Genomic DNA, 15936 nt, shown 5'->3' on the forward strand with positions numbered 1-15936 from the left:
TTGGCTCCGAGCTGGAGAGCTCAGTGAAGTCGGTGCCGAACGAGGAGCAGGCATTGATACGGTGATTGCTCGAATCGTCATCAACCTCGTCGTAAAGAGAGAAGTCGTAGAACATGGTCTCCGTACACCGCTTGATCTGCTGGAAGTTGGGATAGGCAGACCAGTTGCCCGTGTTTGCGCCAGAGATGCTGCATCGTTCTGGACAAGGATTAGAGTTGCGGTAGCTAGGGCTCGTAGCAAGTCTGAAGTCTCCCTTCGCGGACACACTGTCCACAAAGAGCAAGAATCCGATTGCCCTGACTGCTGGGCTCAACCATGATGAGGCCACCATAGTTGTAATACAACAACTGAAGCTACCTCAGTCAAGATGCTGAGCTCTAGGGCTGCAAATGAATGTGACAGGAGAAGCTACCAGAGTCAAAAGATTGACTTTGGATACCTGGTGCCCTAGCTATCGACAAGGAGAAGTATGCTTTATACTGTGTGCAGTCATACCGCTGCTCGCCAAATTTTGTATCGAAAGACCTAGGTAGACCTCTGACCATCCTGAGATTCGTATCCCGTAAGGCGAACTTCCGGTCAGTGGACCTAAGACGGTCATTGCTTACCCGCCCTTGGGGGGCCTGTTGTGGATGCTCATTTCCGAGGTATGCTACAGTAGGTTTCCAACAAGCATGAGGTGAAAATCCGCGGGTGTATGCAGGGGTTCGGTCTAAGATCAGCCCTACGATGTACCAGTCCAGGGAGCCTTGCAGTCATCCTGGAGCGTTCAGCAAAGACTAGAACCAGACTAGACTGTTCCTACAGACGGCCTGGCCCGTAGTTCAGCCGCACTTTGGTGCCGTCAGACCCGAGCTGCCCAAGGTGCGGCCTAACTCCCGGCAGTTCCACAGATTGATCCTGATGGGGGCCTAATGCAATAGTCCAAGCGGGAAAAGTCTTGTAATCTAAAGCTATTGCTTAGCTATTGCTTACTGTCAGCGAAAGACGTATCGACTTGTAATATGGTTGTCCCACTTAAGATAGGAGACGAAATCAATCGATCAGCCACCGAGTGAATGTGTATTATGTAACTGTATAGATCTTCACACCATCATGTAGCCGAATGTGCCAAATGCGGCCACCAATCCTGCCGTACCTCCACCAATCAGTCGCTGAGCAGTGCTCTTCTCGTCAGTTGGACAGGAGTCTCCAGGCTTTCGAGTTGCCTGGCAATGAAGAGACGTCATGGATGCAGAAATGTTTGAAGCGGCAACCGCGTCAATCTTGACATTGCAGGGAGTCGGGGCCGGCGTGGTGGCTGCCATAGACGCACAAGTCTTTCCATCATAATCCTCCCAGGTGATAAAATCAGGGACCGCCAGGGTGGCGTCCACGTTGATGGCAACTGCTTCATTGTCGGTACAATCTCGGTTCTTTGTGGCGGCTACGAGATCTAATTCTGGTGCGGAACTCTTGATGGTGAAGAATGTGGAGCGACTCGTGCGGTTGGCTGCGAGGCCACCTCCGAGGAATGCAAGCGAGTCCTCGGTGCAACTGTTCCAGCCCACGTCCAAGCGAAGCGCCCACACGCCCTCTTCGGTGAAGTTTGAAAGGATTTTGACCTCCCGATAAAGCTCACTGCTGGAGAAGTTCGCCCATCTCAGGTCGTAGAACAGGTCTCTGCTAGCCTGTGTTTCCACGTTCGTGACCGTCACGTCTAGCGTAGGATTCAGGAATCGCCCTAGGTCGGGGTTCTGAATGGCGATGATGACTGGAAAAATTTGCGTCGCGGCATAGGTCTCGTTGCGAGGAAAGACGAGGTCCACCTCTAGCATGCCGGAGGCAGCATTGACGGCTCCCGCGCAAGCAGCGAGGACTAAGGCGACCAGCATGCTGACGCCAAGCAAAGACGGTAGATAGGTGGCTGAGGAATTGGGGGCGAAGGTGCGTCGATGTAGGCGTAGAATAGAAGGAGACAGTCAAGAAGTGGAAAAAATATAAGTGGAAGATTTAGGTTACATTGAGGATCCATAGAGTGAATGCAAGGTACCTCGCTGAAGGCGTAAGGCGGCCTATCAAACGACGGTGCAACAACGCTAGCGGCTAACATGCCGTTACGCCCGCTTGGCACCCACGCCTTCGCCTCCACTTCCGTCGCGCGAGCCACGTTCATGTCGTTCCTCATGACATGTCCACTTCCGGTCCGTTCCCGAACCGTTCTGGCTGCTGCCTCAAATGCAGGGATAATCAGGGGAAACTCTTCACCGGCCGCTATCGTGGCTGCGCTAGTGGCATCGTCAATTGCTTCTCTTACGCCCCGTTGTCAGCTCATCCGAGGTTCCTGAACGAACTATGCAGGCCGCTTCCAACACCAGTGACCCGCCTGCCCTGCCGCCTGATTATTCGAACGCTAGAACACGAAGAGTCAAGTAAGGAAGATGGGAGACTTCGATGAAAGCTATAAGAAAGATGGCATAGAGCGTTGTTGAGTTTCCATCTTGCCATCAAGACACTACGCTTGCTCTCTTCCACACTCGTTTCTACAGCTTCTTTATATATCTTGCAAACTCTCAAAGATGCAGCTGACACGTCTATTTGCTGCCGGTCTCCTTACAGGATCGACCTTGGCATGGCCCGCTCATCTTCGCCGGGGCGTTGACTGTGGATTCTCTACCACCGCTGACAGCGGTGCGACGTGCGAGAGTTTTGCATCCAGTTGGGGACTGTCTGTCGACGATCTCAAGAAGTTGAATCCCGGTATCACCTGCCCCAACCTGGACACTAGCAACGAGTGTAAGCGTCTCTCTACGAACTGCATGTGAAATATACACTGACTTCCTACACCGACAATTAGACTGCGTGATTGGCACTGTCACCGACGATCCGATCACAACTTCGACTCCTGTGACCACCACCACATCAGCAACCACTAAGCCGGCCACCACTACCACTTCTGCTACGAGGCCCATCACTTCCTCTACGACTACCAAGGCCAGTATCACCACCACGGCCGGCAATGGTGTTGCCACTCCCGTGCCCACGCAGCCTGGAATGGTTTCCAACTGCAACAAGTTCTACTACGTCGAGAAGGGCACCAACTGCGGCCAAGTACTCGATAGCCAGAAGATCAGTCTCGGCGACTTTGCCAAGTGGAACCCTTCCGTGAACAACGACTGTTCTGGTTTGTGGGCTGAGGTGAACGTCTGTGTTGGCGTCATTGGTGGAGGAACTCCTGTCACCAGCGCCAAACCGTCGACCACTACATCCGCGGGAAACGGCATTCAGACACCCCAGCCAACCCAGCCCGGGATGGTATCTAACTGCAACAAGTTCTACTACGTGCCTAAGGGTTCTAGCTGCAGCCAAGTACTTAGCAGTCAGAAGGTCGCCCTCGCTGACTTTGCGAAATGGAATCCTTCGGTAAACAACGACTGCTCTGGCTTGTGGGCTGAAGTCAATGTCTGCGTTGGCGTCATCGGCGGTACCCCAGCCACTACTACCACCAAGAAGCCAACAACTACAACCTCTGCCGGTAACGGCATTCAGACCCCCCAACCCACTCAGCCTGGCATGGTGTCCAACTGCAGGAAGTTCCACTACGTCTCCAAAGGTGACACTTGCCAGCAGATCATCAGCTACGAGAAGATCACTCTGGCGAACTTTGTCAAGTGGAACACTGGCGTTGGATCCAGCTGTCAAAGCATGTGGGCACAGACCAACGTTTGCGTTGGCGTGTAGAGAGATCGCGAATTTTCCGTTCATGTACATGCTTAGCTAGTGAAGTAGACGAGAGACGACAGTATGCGTCGACGTCGATTTATTACAATGTAATCCTCAAGCAGCCTCAGTAACATCGACACCGAGATTGTCAACCCAGTCCCCGTGATCTCTCGTCTTCACTCTACTTTCCTTCGCCGTCTGCTTCTCAGTCTTTGAACACTATTCGCAGTATATAATCACCTTGACTCACACGGCCATCACGTCGACGTAGCCATATTTTGGTTGTCTTACCCAGGATCAATGGTGGTCCACAGACGATGAGCCAATTACAGCTTCCGCAAATCGCACGGTAACCACTTGAAAAGTGACACTTGGGCGGTTTACTAACAGTAGTGCGACGATGCCGAGCGAGACGAGCCATTGACGACGCGATGGAGTGGCACTGTTCGTAATACCACTTGTGACCTACATGGAAGCCACATCTTTGTAACATATACTCCGTACTTTAAGTAGCACTTCCAGTATTACGAAACTTTCAAGATAACATGGTTTGCATAACGCAGGCTAGGATATGACTTTGGATTCCCAAGATGCGATGATCGTGTCCTTACAATCTCCCTTTCGTGAGGTCCGCACTAATGCCGTCATGTAGTCACTTGGCATTCTTCTCCAACCATTCTTCCCACTGCTCCGCCGTCCACGAACTGCTAATCTCGTTGTTCACTACTCCATTGAATACAACCGTAGGAGTGACATGCACACCCGTCAGTCGATTCGCTTTCACCTGCACTTTGACATCATCCGTAACCCCGTTTCCTGAGTTCAGCGCCCCGTCCTCGCCAGGCTTGTCGCTTATTTCCAACAGTCCATAAACCTTGCCTTCATCCACACCCACAGAGCCGGCGATCTTGGCCAGTCGCTTGTACGTCGCGTTCCTCGTTTCGTTGACCAGGCTTACGTCAAAGAAGTCTTTCTGCTGGGCAAATAGCTTTTGTGAGAAGTCCCAGAACTTTGAACTGTCGACCTTTTGTACGGCATAGGCAGCCTCGTGGACGAGGGTAGAGGACGGATGCCAGGGTTGGATTTGTTGTCGGAAGATGGTGACGACGCGGTCAGAGTATTTCTCGAGAAGTGTCTTGCGGAGAGGGGTCTCGTAAATTGTTTTGAACATCTTGGCAGAGAAGGGGCATACGTAGTCGAGGTCTGGCATCTGATTGTTAGTTTGATGGAAGGCTTAGACGGATGAGGAAGTTGTAATCCACGAGTATGTGCGATCTAAGCATTCTGGGATGAAGCACTTACAGAGCTCGAGCGTATGAATAGCTTTGGGTTGGATTGCACTGGAGGCGAGCTTTTGGCCAGCGAACTTGGGTGCGAGGGCCATGATGGTGGTGTTTCTGAAATTGTGCTGGGTGTTTGGTGAAGATGTAGATGATCAATTGATATAGAGCTGCGATCGTGCTAGATGTTTGCTGAAGGTGAACAGGTAGCGGGACGATTCGAAGCTGTGGAGTGTATTTAGACGTAGTCAGAGCACGCAATGTTGAGATATAAGGATGCCATCGGAGCTTTGGATATGACGAAAGCGGGGCCGGACGTCACGCATGGGAGGACACGGGCCGCAGGCAACCATCTCCAGTAATGCCGGCCCGACGACAAGGAATATGCAGTTCGCATCCAGATGTTTCTGCTCTCTTCATAATTTAATAGTGCAGCCGTAGGATCGTACATGTTGTCTGATGAGAGATGAAGCGCGGTCAGGGATAGCTCGCCCCTCCCCCACCGCGCTCCACAACAGCTGCCGCGCCAACTCCGCTCACTCCCGAGCCTCGAGCTTCATGCAACACCGCGTCATAAGCCGTCTTCAGTAGGCGCCATAACTTAGACGTCCACAGTCCTTATCCATACATCACCATAGCGATCACCAATTCTCCAGAGATGCCCGAACCTAGCTCAACCGACGACGACCTTCTTGCCCGCCTCAATGCGCTCAAGACATCCTCCGTCAGCCTAGAAACCAACTATAGCGCTCCGATAGCGCCCAGGAATCCTCCCAACCCCACCGATGACCTCGCTGCTCGCTTCGCACGTCTTGGTAGCGCGTCTCCCTCAGGGTCGCCACAGCCGTCGCGTACAACGTCCACGAACAATGCCGGCGCACCAGTCGCAGCGCCAGGGGCACCGAGCTACCTGGAAGGGATAGCCCAAGGCGTAGGAGGCTCGAATGTAGAGTTTAACGAGGAAGATGAAAAGAGCCTAGAAGAGTTACTTGGTGAGCTAAACGGCGCCGTCGGCGATCGGAGGGATTGGGATGTGTCCAAGGAAGAACAACAAGATGTTGGAAAGCTGTTGAAAGACATGCGCAAGATTCTCCCGGAAGTGGTGAATAACAGGGCACAGGGGCCGCAAAGTGGGCGTGCAAAATCTGAGCAGCCATCGAAGGAGGAGCTGACGGACTGGGAAAGCATTGAAATCAATGTTGGAAGTGGTGAGGTCGGTAGAGCCAAGGAAGATACAGAGAGTAGAGATGAGGATGAGGAAGAGGAAGAGGGCAAGAAGAGAACGGAGGACGACGAGGCAGACGATGTGATTGCGAGAGTCATGGCAGAACTAGAGATCAGCAAGAAATACGATCCTCCTTCTCCTCCGTCAGAAGACGACAAGTCAGAATCGGGATACCGGAAGAATTCATCAAAGGAAGATACCACAGATGACGGATTCACACTCCCTTCCGCACCGAATGCCCTTCCCGAAGACGACTTCGCCAGCAGTCAAGCCATCGAAGATGCATTCACCGCACGCATGGCCGCCTTAGCAGCACCTTCGCCATGCCAAACAGATTCTCTCGGACTTCCTTCCGCCCCGTCCTTCGCACCCAGGAACAAGCCGCCGGTATCGACGAATCTACAAAAACAGGTGGATGACGAGATTGATACATGGTGTATTATCTGTCAGGACGATGCGACGCTGAAGTGCCTAGGTTGCGACGGTGACTTGTATTGCCAAAATTGTTGGATGGAAGGTCATCGAGGGGAATCTGCTGGGTTCGAGGAAAAGAGACATAAAGCCGTCTTGTATAAAAAGAAGAAGAAACAACAGGCTGCAGCATGAAAGAGTTAAGTCGGATCCGTAACATGCTGCTCTTTTGGGATTGAAGATGGCACCCAAGACACGCACAGGTAGCATTGCGTAGTGTCTCAATGTCGACAATGCGAAAACAGGAATACGCGATAGGATGTGTCTGAAGATTCCTGAACAGTAACATTCGCTCTTGTAGACACATAGGGCCGCTAGTTCTCACCGAAGAGGAGTACAAAAAAATCCTCGAGCAAAATGCGAAGAGCCCCTTGTACACCCCGTGGAGATGGGCGAACGGGTTTCGCCTTTCAGAAGCTTCAGTCCCCTTGGCGCATGTATCGCGGAACCAGGAACGGGGCACACGGCAGCATGGTACCTGAAAGCATGGAGCTGTGTCAATCCGAACACTCTGTCACTCGACTTTCCCGGAGCTAGCAAGGAGACGCTCTTCTAAACATACTTCAAGCCGGCTTATGGTAACAAATTTGGCAAGGACAAGGCAGCTAGTCACTCGGACTCAAATAAAGCGCCACGTTCCAAGCCAACCAGCATTAATCGACTACATGAACACTACAACCTCCATGTCCAGGTTTCAAAATTCCGCACACACTCGTGCATCGCCTCTCATGAAACATCTCTCACCCACCTAAGGGGTTTCTTAACTAGAAAAGAGAGCAGCTGGTCGAAATGAAGAAGCGAGTGGATTGTGCAAGCCAAGAGAACGACAGGTTAAGGCAGAACCTGGATATTGTCAAGACAAAGCTCTCGGGGCTCGTAGAGGGAGTTGTCGCCTGGCACGAGCTCAGCAATGGAGTCGTCCAATCTAGCCTCGGTTTGATACACAGGGCGACCTTCAACCGCGTGTTCAATACCGTGGCACCAAGTGTCATAAGGTCACAGTGTCTCAAGTGGCGCGCTATCAAAGGTGAAAGGCCGACCAAGCCAGGCACAGGAGGGTTCACTGGAGGGATGGCCGACATCAAAGTCAGGATCGGAGATGATGGCGAGGTGGTGGAAGACGATGGTGAGGAGATGGAACTGGACCAGCAGTGAAGTCTTTGCGCTAGGGGCGATGGTGGGTGAGGAAGTGCGAAAAGAAAAGTTTAGGTCACTCTTTATACTGCATGCGATTGGAACGGGCGATCGTGGGCGAGAAACTGCGAAGAGAAAAGTCTTGATTTACTCGTTACACGAAGTGCGATTGGAACCTGGCAACTACTGCTTATGGAATGACTTGTGGCTTCTTACGCCGCCGGACCTTAGATGGAGACGCACTCGCTCGCGAGGTTCTTGCACTTGTCCAGGCATGCCTATCAGAGTACAACCCACTTGCGAACCAATTTCGCGTGACGCACAACTCCCGTTCTAGATGACCACCACCGGTATTGGTCCTCCGCAATCACGATGCCGCCTTTCCGCGTGATACACTGCATAGGGCTGTCGGTATTTCCAGATTGCTATCCATTTATCTTGATGAAGACGTATGCATGTCGGGAGCCAAAAGTGGACAAATCCGGGGCAAGCGAGAAGCTTGTTTTCACGTGGCTGCAGATCACTGACGCCAGAGTAGCATAAGCGCAACAAGCACGCGGACAAAGAAGAGTGCCTGGAGTGAGATTCCTTCTACACGCAATGCTGCATGCACATGTTTGTGCAAGGGCTTATTCGCCAACGATGCGGCCCGGCGAGTCAGACGGGTGGGCTGCAACTGCGCAGTTTGTGCGGAGACCCACTCGACCTCACTCGTGGCGACTGCGCGACTTGTGCGGTCGCCACTGTCACGCTTTTGGACGATGAATCAGAAATATAGGTAGTAATGACATATCACGCAGAAAAGGCTCGAAAATTTGGTTTTCACTTATATGTGAAGGTTCCAGTATCGTGTTGTGTTTCCTTAAACGTTCCTTCCTTCGTCCACGCCCAGTCGCTTCCTTGATTGCTTTGATTGCGCGACGACAGCCGTTGGCTACCACCCCGGGACCAGCGCCCACTGCCATCTATATCATCGCCTGAGGAACAGAGTCATCTACCCGATTGATTGAGGAGCACCGACATTGTCGATATTACACAGCCAAGTCACCCCGAACGCGAACCAGTCACCATGTCTTCCGCTGCACCGTTACCCAGATTGCGCGATCCTGCGGTGAACAGCACCACGACCACGACGTGTTTTATTTCTAATCTGCACTGCCCGTCATGTGTGGACGGTATCCAAGCCTCTCTCAGCGCGCTCTCACCGCCGCCACAAGACGTATTCGTCTCCATCGTTTCACATTCAGTGGTTGTACGCCACGCCGCTTCTCTCAACCTTGACGATATCACAGTCTCACTAGAAGCTACGGGATTCGAGATACACAGTGTGTTTCAAGACACCAAGGCCGTTCGGAGTCCGATCGAGGTTAAGAACCCCGAGGGTAAGAGCAAGGAGTGGCACACCAGCTTTGAACGCGCCGTCAACCACTGGTTACATCCTTCTGCCGACCTTGAAGGTTCACACGACGACATGAAGAAGAAAGAAACTCACCTGACTCAGTGCGAGCAGTGCAAGAGAGAAGGTGGTGGAGTTAGCTTGCACGGCGATGAGGTGCTGCGATTCAAGCCTGCGCCTATCGTCACGACTTCACCCAGAGGTAGCTCCGATGGCTTCTCGTCGCCCGAACCAAAGTCGCCTTCGTCCGAGGCTTTCGTTGCTGTCCACTCACCTACAGCTCCCCAACTCTACAAAGCAACGCTGTCTATTACCGGCATGACGTGCAGCTCATGCGTCTCTGCCATTACCCACGCGGTCCAGGAGCACCCCTGGGTTCAGTCAGTCAATATCAACCTCTTGACCAACAGCGGAGTGATAGTCTTCAGTGGCAAAGAGAAGTGCGAGGAGCTTGTCGAGACGATCGAAGATTGTGGATTTGATGTCGCAGTGGAGAAGCTAGAGGAGGTGCAGACTACATTGTCAGGAGCTATGGCAGTATCGAAGCAACAGAGCGAGAGGTGGCGCGCAACGTATTCTCTCGGAGGCCTGACATGCTCCGCTTGTGTCGGAAACGTCGATCAAGCGCTACGGCCCCTCACTTGGATTGAAAAGGTTGATATCAACCTTGTCTCGAACAGTGCGACCATCATCTTCAGAGGTAAGGAACATCTGCCAGAGATCAAGGAAAGTATCGAGGACGTAGGGTACACCGCCACTCTCGATCAAGTTGTTCAAGAAGGGGTCACAGTGACCGACACCATCGAGCGTTCCGTCGCGATTCGCATAGACGGTATGTTCTGCCACCATTGCCCAGACAACATCACCCGAGGATTGCATGAAGCGTTTGCGATCGAGCGCAGTTTTGCGATCGACGATCCATCACTGTCGTTCGAGCAACCCATTCTGCATATCAGATATGTACCCGACCCTCCTTGCTTCACGGTCCGAAAGATCTTTTCGATGATCGAAAGTCTCAACCCAGCGTTCCAGCCTTCGGTTTTCCACCCTCCGACACTTGAAGAGCGCGCGCGTCAGATGCACGCACAAGAGCGGACGCGTATTCTGTTCCGCCTCATTCTATGCATCATTGTCGCGATTCCCACGTTTGTCCTCGGCATAGTCTTCATGAGCTTGATTAGCTCTAAGAACCCTATACGCAAATACCTCATGGGCACGATGTGGGCCGGCAACGTCACTCGACTAAGCTGGGCGCTCTTCATCCTCGCTACACCTATCTATTTCTTCGCCGCCGATACATTCCACCGACGCGCACTAAAAGAGCTGAGATCGATGTGGCGACCAGGAAGCCGAACCCCGTATCTGCACCGCTTTACACGTTTCGGTAGCATGAACATGCTCATCTCGCTCGGTACGACAATCGCATACCTAGCATCGATTGTAGAGCTCATCCTAGCTGCAACGAAGAAGTCTTCTGGTTCCATGAACGACTCTTACTTCGATGCAGTAGTCTTCCTAACCATGTTCTTACTGATCGGTCGGTTCTTGGAAGCTTACAGCAAAGCTAAGACTGGCGATGCTGTCACCTCGCTTGGAAAGCTTCGACCAAATGAAGCTTTGCTCGTCGACGCAGAGAAAGGTGACACCAAGATCGCTACTGATCTTCTTGAGGTCGGTGATGTCGTTAGAGTCCATAATGGCGCTTCGCCACCGTTCGATGGAGACATCATCGAAGGCAGCTCAAACTTTGATGAATCAAGCTTGACTGGCGAGTCGCGTCCGGTCAAGAAGATAGAGGGTGATACTGTGTTCTCCGGTACAGTGAACAAAGGTTCATCGGTCAAGATCAGGGTCACGACAGTATCGGGTACTTCCATGTTGGATCAGATCATCAATGCTGTGCGAGAAGGACAGTCGCGTCGCGCACCCGTCGAACGCGTCGCTGATACTATCACTTCGCATTTCGTACCTTTCGTCATTGCCGTCGCTATTCTCACCTGGATTGTCTGGCTCATCCTCGGCACCACGGGTGCTATTCCAAGCGATTGGAAGAATGAAGGCGCTGGCGGCTGGGAGCTCTGGTCTCTTCGCTTCGCCATAGCCGTATTCGTTATTGCCTGTCCCTGCGGTATAGGTCTAGCCGCGCCAACTGCTCTCTTCGTCGGAGGTGGTCTGGCCGCCAAACATGGTATCCTTGTCCGGGGTGGTGGTGAAGCTTTCCAAGAAGCCAGCTCACTCGACTGCATCGTCTTCGACAAGACTGGCACCTTGACACAGGGTGGCGATCCAGCAGTAACGAATCACAAGTTCTCTAACTACCAGAACGCTGCACTTGTGTTGGGTGTTGTCAAGGCGTTGGAAGAGAACAGCAATCATCCTATCGCTCGAGCGCTTGTCTCGTTCTGTAACAGGGAGGTTCACGACACACCCACAGCAGTCAACGTGGACGAGGTGCCTGGCAAGGGTCTGAAGGGTACCTTTAGGGTCGATGGACAAGACTTTACCGCGATCATTGGTAATGAAAGCTTCATGGCTGACCACAACGTCCCTATCCTCGCCGACGATGCGTTGTCACTGCAGAAGTGGAAGTCGCAGGGAGATTCGGTCGCTTTAGTCGCCTTGTTCCTACCGCAAAATGGCGAGCAAGGTGCGGCAGAGCGTTCCGAGCCATCCAATACCTCGGAGGCCCTGTCACTCGCCGTCACTGAAATTCAACCTGCGTCATCTTGGCGACTCGCATGTACCTTCTCCATCGCCGATCCGCTCCGCCCTGAAGCACCAGGCGTCATTTCAGCCCTGCAAGCGCGCGGTATAGACGTTTGGATGCTATCCGGCGACAACCCTACCACGGCCAATGTTGTAGGCGTACAAGTCGGAATCCCAACTTCCAACATCATAGCTGGCGTCCTTCCTGACCAGAAAGCCGAGAAGATTAAGTACCTCCAGCAGACACTCACCAAGCCGCACAAATCTGTGTTCAACATCCCCTTCCTATCTCGCAGACAGAAGAAGCAAAAACGCGCAACTGTTGCCATGGTAGGTGACGGCATCAACGACGCACCCGCACTCTCCACCGCCGATCTCAGCATAGCAATTGGCTCTGGTTCCGACATCGCCTTGTCATCTTCCTCATTCATCCTCATCAACTCCCGCCTAACGACCATCCTCACGCTTCTCGACCTATCCCGCGTAGTCTTCCGCCGGGTATACTTCAACTTCGGATGGGCGCTTATCTACAACCTCGTCGCCATGCCCATCGCCGCTGGCGTCTTATTCCCCATTACCACCGGCAGCAAGCAGATGGATATGCATCATAACGGCGTTGGGATGGAAGGCGGTATGGCGATGGAAGATACGGGCAAGAAACATATTAGACTTGATCCTGTTTGGGCTAGTTTGGCGATGGCGTTGAGTAGTGTGTCGGTGGTTTGTAGTAGTTTGGCATTGAGGAGTAGGGTGCCTGGTGTGGGGTTTAGGGTCAAAGGTGGGAAGGAGGAAAGGGAGGAGACGGTAGATGGTGTGGAGAAGCAGGGGGTGGGGGATAAGGAGATGGTTTAGGGGGTAATTAGATAGATGGTGGTGTGGTATGACATAATATTCCTATTCCGACGACATCTCTAGTAGCTATTCAACATCGTTGATCACACTACCATCCAAATTTTCCCAACTCCGAAGCCCCCTCCGAATCCTCTTCAGCCGTCTTATGCACAGGACATGCCGTCTCCCACGGCCGTTCCGCAAAAACAGGATGCCGAAAATTCCAATAGTTCTCGGGAAATGCGAGGTAGTCGTGATCCCAGGGCTGTTCCCTTCTCTCTCGCTTTCCCTCTAGCGGTACTGCAGGATACCAGTATTCCCAGGGTTGTGCCATCTTCTCTTGTCTACCCTCCGGCAGCTTGCACATCGTACCCTCCTTCTTCCTGGCCTTGCCAAGATAAGGAAAAATGTGTCTTGTAACTTGACCATCTTCACTGTTTTCATGCTCGTCATGTTCGTCGTCAGCGTAGTATGCAGTGTCTGGAACTTCCTCCCTTTTCGCGGCTTTGACGACACGTCGGTGCGCCTCGATGTCTTCGTCGATGGCAGATTTGCGCTTTATTGATGTGGTGAAGCGGAGTGGTACGGCGAAGAGGAGGGATGGGGAGACGGGGGAATTGGCGCGGACACGTCGTACTTTCTTCTGGACATGTTTGCGTTTTGTGTGGATGTAGTTTGGATGGGTAGATGAAAGGATAGGACGGGAGATTAATAAGGGGACAGAATCAATTTTATGGGAAGTGTAGATTTGGCGATCTTGTCACATGGAAACTATTTGAGCATGTTCTCTGGAGAAATCATGGCTGTGCCTAAAATTTGTTTGGCCCGCCGTTACTGAAGGGCGAAATTGCACTGTATGGGCGCCATAGTTACTGAAAGTCTCTGTTTGAGCCTCGAGGAAGGCATGTCGTTCGGGCAGTATACGATAGGGACGCGCTGTATGGACAGGTTTGAGCTTACTAATATGGGATGTGGAACAGTTGAAAGGTTGGGTGACGTGGTAACCGCTTGAGTATGGTATTGGAAAGCGTTCTACCATGGAAATTAATGTGATAGTCGGGAAAGGTCGCGCACAATCTTATAAACAAAGCATGTGTTGCACGGGAGTTTTGAACTGTTCTAGATTTGTTTCGGATTTTAAGCGGGACTTCAAGCATCGGCATTGATCAAAGAGGGTGTAAAATGTCTGCGCGTGTAGAAGACTAAGAGATGTCATAAGTGAAGTGCAACGCACTCAAGGACATCGCGTAATGGTTTCAAGCGTTGTATGAAACGAAGAAGTAGTGTGAAACTTCTCGCAAGTCTTGCTATGTGCCAGTGACGACCCAGGATGCAGGAAATGTCTTTAGGTCACACCATCGCGATGACTTTGAAAATGCACATTTCCTAAGCCCATATGGGACAGATACCCTGATACCATTTTTTCCGCTGACCCTCATCTTTTCCTTAGTCTTGCGACCACCTCATCGGGTTGGCGCGAACGCCCTTAGCACCAGACGTTGAGGTAACAGCTCCCCTGCTGTTCTTCTTCACCTCAGCCTCTCGGACATAAGGTCGCTGGCGCCTCTTGTTGTCCCTCTCGATTTTCTTGATCATCTCGGGGGTGATCATGATCGGCTTGCGAGGGCCGCGGCTACTTTGGGCCTTTACCGGCTCGGGCGGTATGGAGTCTTCGACGTTGGCGGGCTCGACGGTCTGCGGCGAATCTATCGCCGACACAGTTGCTTCTTCAGAGATTGCCTCAAGATAAAATCGTGCGAAGGCAGGGGCGGAAGCCGAGCAGCGAACGGATGTGGACCGCGCAACGGGCCTCAAAAAGGGAGTGGGTTCGACCTTCGTCGGGGCATCGATGTCCTCCTTGTGAACACTAGAGGGAGTGATCGCGATTATGGACGACGTTTGAGCATGGGAGGCTTGAACAAGAGACTCCTCAGATTTCTTTCCGCATGTCGAACACTCTGACTGCTTCCGTGTATTGTGGGAGGAGACAACTTTGCGAACGAAGCTGAACCAGCGCCTAACAGACGACTTGTCTTTTCGTTGGACCCGGGTGGAGGTCTTCAAATCGGCTTCGTTGGTGGTAGTGCTGCTGGTGGTACTTGCGCTGAGTCGAACAGAGTCGACGAGGGTGGTGGAAAGAGCAGCCATAGCTAGTGATGGGATGTCAGATGGACCGACAAAATTTAGTATGTATCTGAGGAAAATTATACAGATGAAATACCCAGGCGCACAGCTAATTTATGGATGACACCGCTCTTTACGCTGCCACCTTTCGATGGTCACGCTGCACTAAGTGATGACTGAAACCATGAGGCTCGTAGGCTGCGAATACATGGTACGTAAACTGACGCTGTAGTAGAGAACCTACTATTGGCTGAACCAGATTGGCATAGCGGTATACCGAACTTCAAGTTCGCCAAGGTCAGGCGACAGTGATCTTGGGAAACGGCCAGGGTACGAGAAGAATCCGGAGCTAAGGCGGGCTCAATGAACACAACCGTATACCCATGAGTCGTGAGCATCAAGTAGAGAGAGGCGAGTGCATGTTCAAGGCACAGAACACGACCAGTGATCTGATCGCTGCGAATGACTGCGATCGAATACCAGACCAATTCAACACAACTCTGTGGGCCGAACAAGATCAGATGATGAAAAAGTGGTATTCCCTGAATGATCCTATAGCGCCAGCCCAATGCCCATATACTCTTATACACCAATATACAAGGTCGAGTCTTTCGCTACTTGCGCGCTTCGACAGCCTGCTGGAGTGCTTGGGTGGTGCCCAGAGGCTGTGCGGTTCGGTCTAGAGGCTTATCCGGTACGATGACATCCTCAAACTCATCCTGTGAGATGGCATTGATGGTGTATGTGTCTATGTGATATTAGTCGCACTCTAGGCAGAGAGGACGCGAGCCATACAGATGCCAATGACCAGGGTGCAAATAGCGAAGCCGGTGATGGTGTTTTTGATCAGGTACGGCGCGCGGGTTCGCAGCAGGGCCGGCGATGCCCGCATGCGGTCGTCATAGTAGGTCGAGCGGAAGGGTTTGCTATCGAAGTTAGCATAAACCCTCCAAGTGTATGCGCAATGCAACTCACTATCCCATGTTGGCGTGCTAAGACTCTCACTGCTTTGCGGGGAATCGCAGAGGTCTCGCCGCGGTGGTGAACTTCCACCACGCTAGACGGGC

At 52.3% G+C, this 15936-nt stretch overlaps 7 protein-coding genes across 7 annotated transcripts; 3 read left to right on the plus strand and 4 right to left on the minus strand.

The window, feature by feature from the left end:
• Positions 1 to 801: 801 nt before the first annotated feature.
• On the minus strand, positions 802 to 2019 carry BKA58DRAFT_378594 (uncharacterized protein). The gene has a single exon (XM_046169718.1). It carries the CDS (start codon positions 1872 to 1874, stop codon positions 1086 to 1088), a length of 789 nt encoding a protein of 262 aa, XP_046029903.1. The 5' UTR covers positions 1875 to 2019; the 3' UTR covers positions 802 to 1085.
• A 111-nt stretch (positions 2020 to 2130) lies between these two features.
• Positions 2131 to 3897, plus strand: BKA58DRAFT_378595 (uncharacterized protein). Its single transcript, XM_046169719.1, has 2 exons — positions 2131 to 2775; positions 2837 to 3897. The coding sequence occupies exons 1-2, from the start codon at positions 2559 to 2561 to the stop codon at positions 3718 to 3720; spliced, it is 1101 nt and encodes a 366-aa protein (XP_046029904.1). The 5' UTR covers positions 2131 to 2558; the 3' UTR covers positions 3721 to 3897.
• BKA58DRAFT_333557 (thioredoxin-like protein) lies at positions 3898 to 5419 on the minus strand. The gene is made up of 2 exons (XM_046168201.1): positions 5005 to 5419; positions 3898 to 4905 (listed from the first exon to the last, which is right to left on the minus strand). Exons 1-2 carry the CDS (start codon positions 5084 to 5086, stop codon positions 4355 to 4357), a joined length of 633 nt encoding a protein of 210 aa, XP_046029905.1. The 5' UTR covers positions 5087 to 5419; the 3' UTR covers positions 3898 to 4354.
• Positions 5420 to 6813, plus strand: BKA58DRAFT_333561 (uncharacterized protein; the record flags this gene model as incomplete). The annotated part of the gene is made up of 2 exons (XM_046168202.1): positions 5420 to 6084; positions 6148 to 6813. Exons 1-2 carry the CDS (start codon positions 5641 to 5643, stop codon positions 6811 to 6813), a joined length of 1110 nt encoding a protein of 369 aa, XP_046029906.1. The 5' UTR covers positions 5420 to 5640.
• Positions 6814 to 8686: 1873 nt separating this feature from the next.
• BKA58DRAFT_427583 (E1-E2 ATPase-domain-containing protein) lies at positions 8687 to 13757 on the plus strand (the record flags this gene model as incomplete). The annotated part of the gene is made up of 3 exons (XM_046172987.1): positions 8687 to 12181; positions 12221 to 12692; positions 13726 to 13757. Exons 1-3 carry the CDS (start codon positions 8882 to 8884, stop codon positions 13755 to 13757), a joined length of 3804 nt encoding a protein of 1267 aa, XP_046029907.1. The 5' UTR covers positions 8687 to 8881.
• A 434-nt stretch (positions 13758 to 14191) lies between these two features.
• On the minus strand, positions 14192 to 14893 carry BKA58DRAFT_436771 (uncharacterized protein; the record flags this gene model as incomplete). The annotated part of the gene is made up of 1 exon (XM_046173435.1): positions 14192 to 14893. One exon carries the CDS (start codon positions 14891 to 14893, stop codon positions 14192 to 14194), a length of 702 nt encoding a protein of 233 aa, XP_046029908.1.
• Positions 14894 to 15483: 590 nt separating this feature from the next.
• On the minus strand, positions 15484 to 15852 carry BKA58DRAFT_436772 (uncharacterized protein; the record flags this gene model as incomplete). The annotated part of the gene is made up of 3 exons (XM_046173436.1): positions 15484 to 15617; positions 15665 to 15795; positions 15845 to 15852. 3 exons carry the CDS (start codon positions 15850 to 15852, stop codon positions 15484 to 15486), a joined length of 273 nt encoding a protein of 90 aa, XP_046029909.1.
• Positions 15853 to 15936: the final 84 nt, after the last annotated feature.

The sequence above is a fragment of the Alternaria rosae genome (genome assembly GCF_020736505.1).
Source record: "Alternaria rosae strain MPI-PUGE-AT-0040 chromosome Unknown BKA58scaffold_2, whole genome shotgun sequence".
Classification (NCBI taxonomy): Eukaryota; Fungi; Ascomycota; class Dothideomycetes; order Pleosporales; family Pleosporaceae; genus Alternaria; species Alternaria rosae.

Bases quoted from the DNA above. Each gene is read 5' to 3' on its own strand.
- BKA58DRAFT_378594 (XM_046169718.1), bottom strand. From the start codon at position 1,874: ATGCTGGTCGCCTTAGTCCTCGCTGCTTGCGCGGGAGCCGTCAATGCT.
- BKA58DRAFT_378595 (XM_046169719.1), top strand. From the start codon at position 2,559: ATGCAGCTGACACGTCTATTTGCTGCCGGTCTCCTTACAGGATCGACC. The intron at 2,776-2,836 runs GTAAGCGTCTCT...ACCGACAATTAG, and splicing joins CCTGGACACTAGCAACGAGT to ACTGCGTGATTGGCACTGTC.
- BKA58DRAFT_333557 (XM_046168201.1), bottom strand. From the start codon at position 5,086: ATGGCCCTCGCACCCAAGTTCGCTGGCCAAAAGCTCGCCTCCAGTGCA. The intron at 4,906-5,004 runs GTAAGTGCTTCA...ATCAGATGCCAG, and splicing joins TATTCATACGCTCGAGCTCT to ACCTCGACTACGTATGCCCC.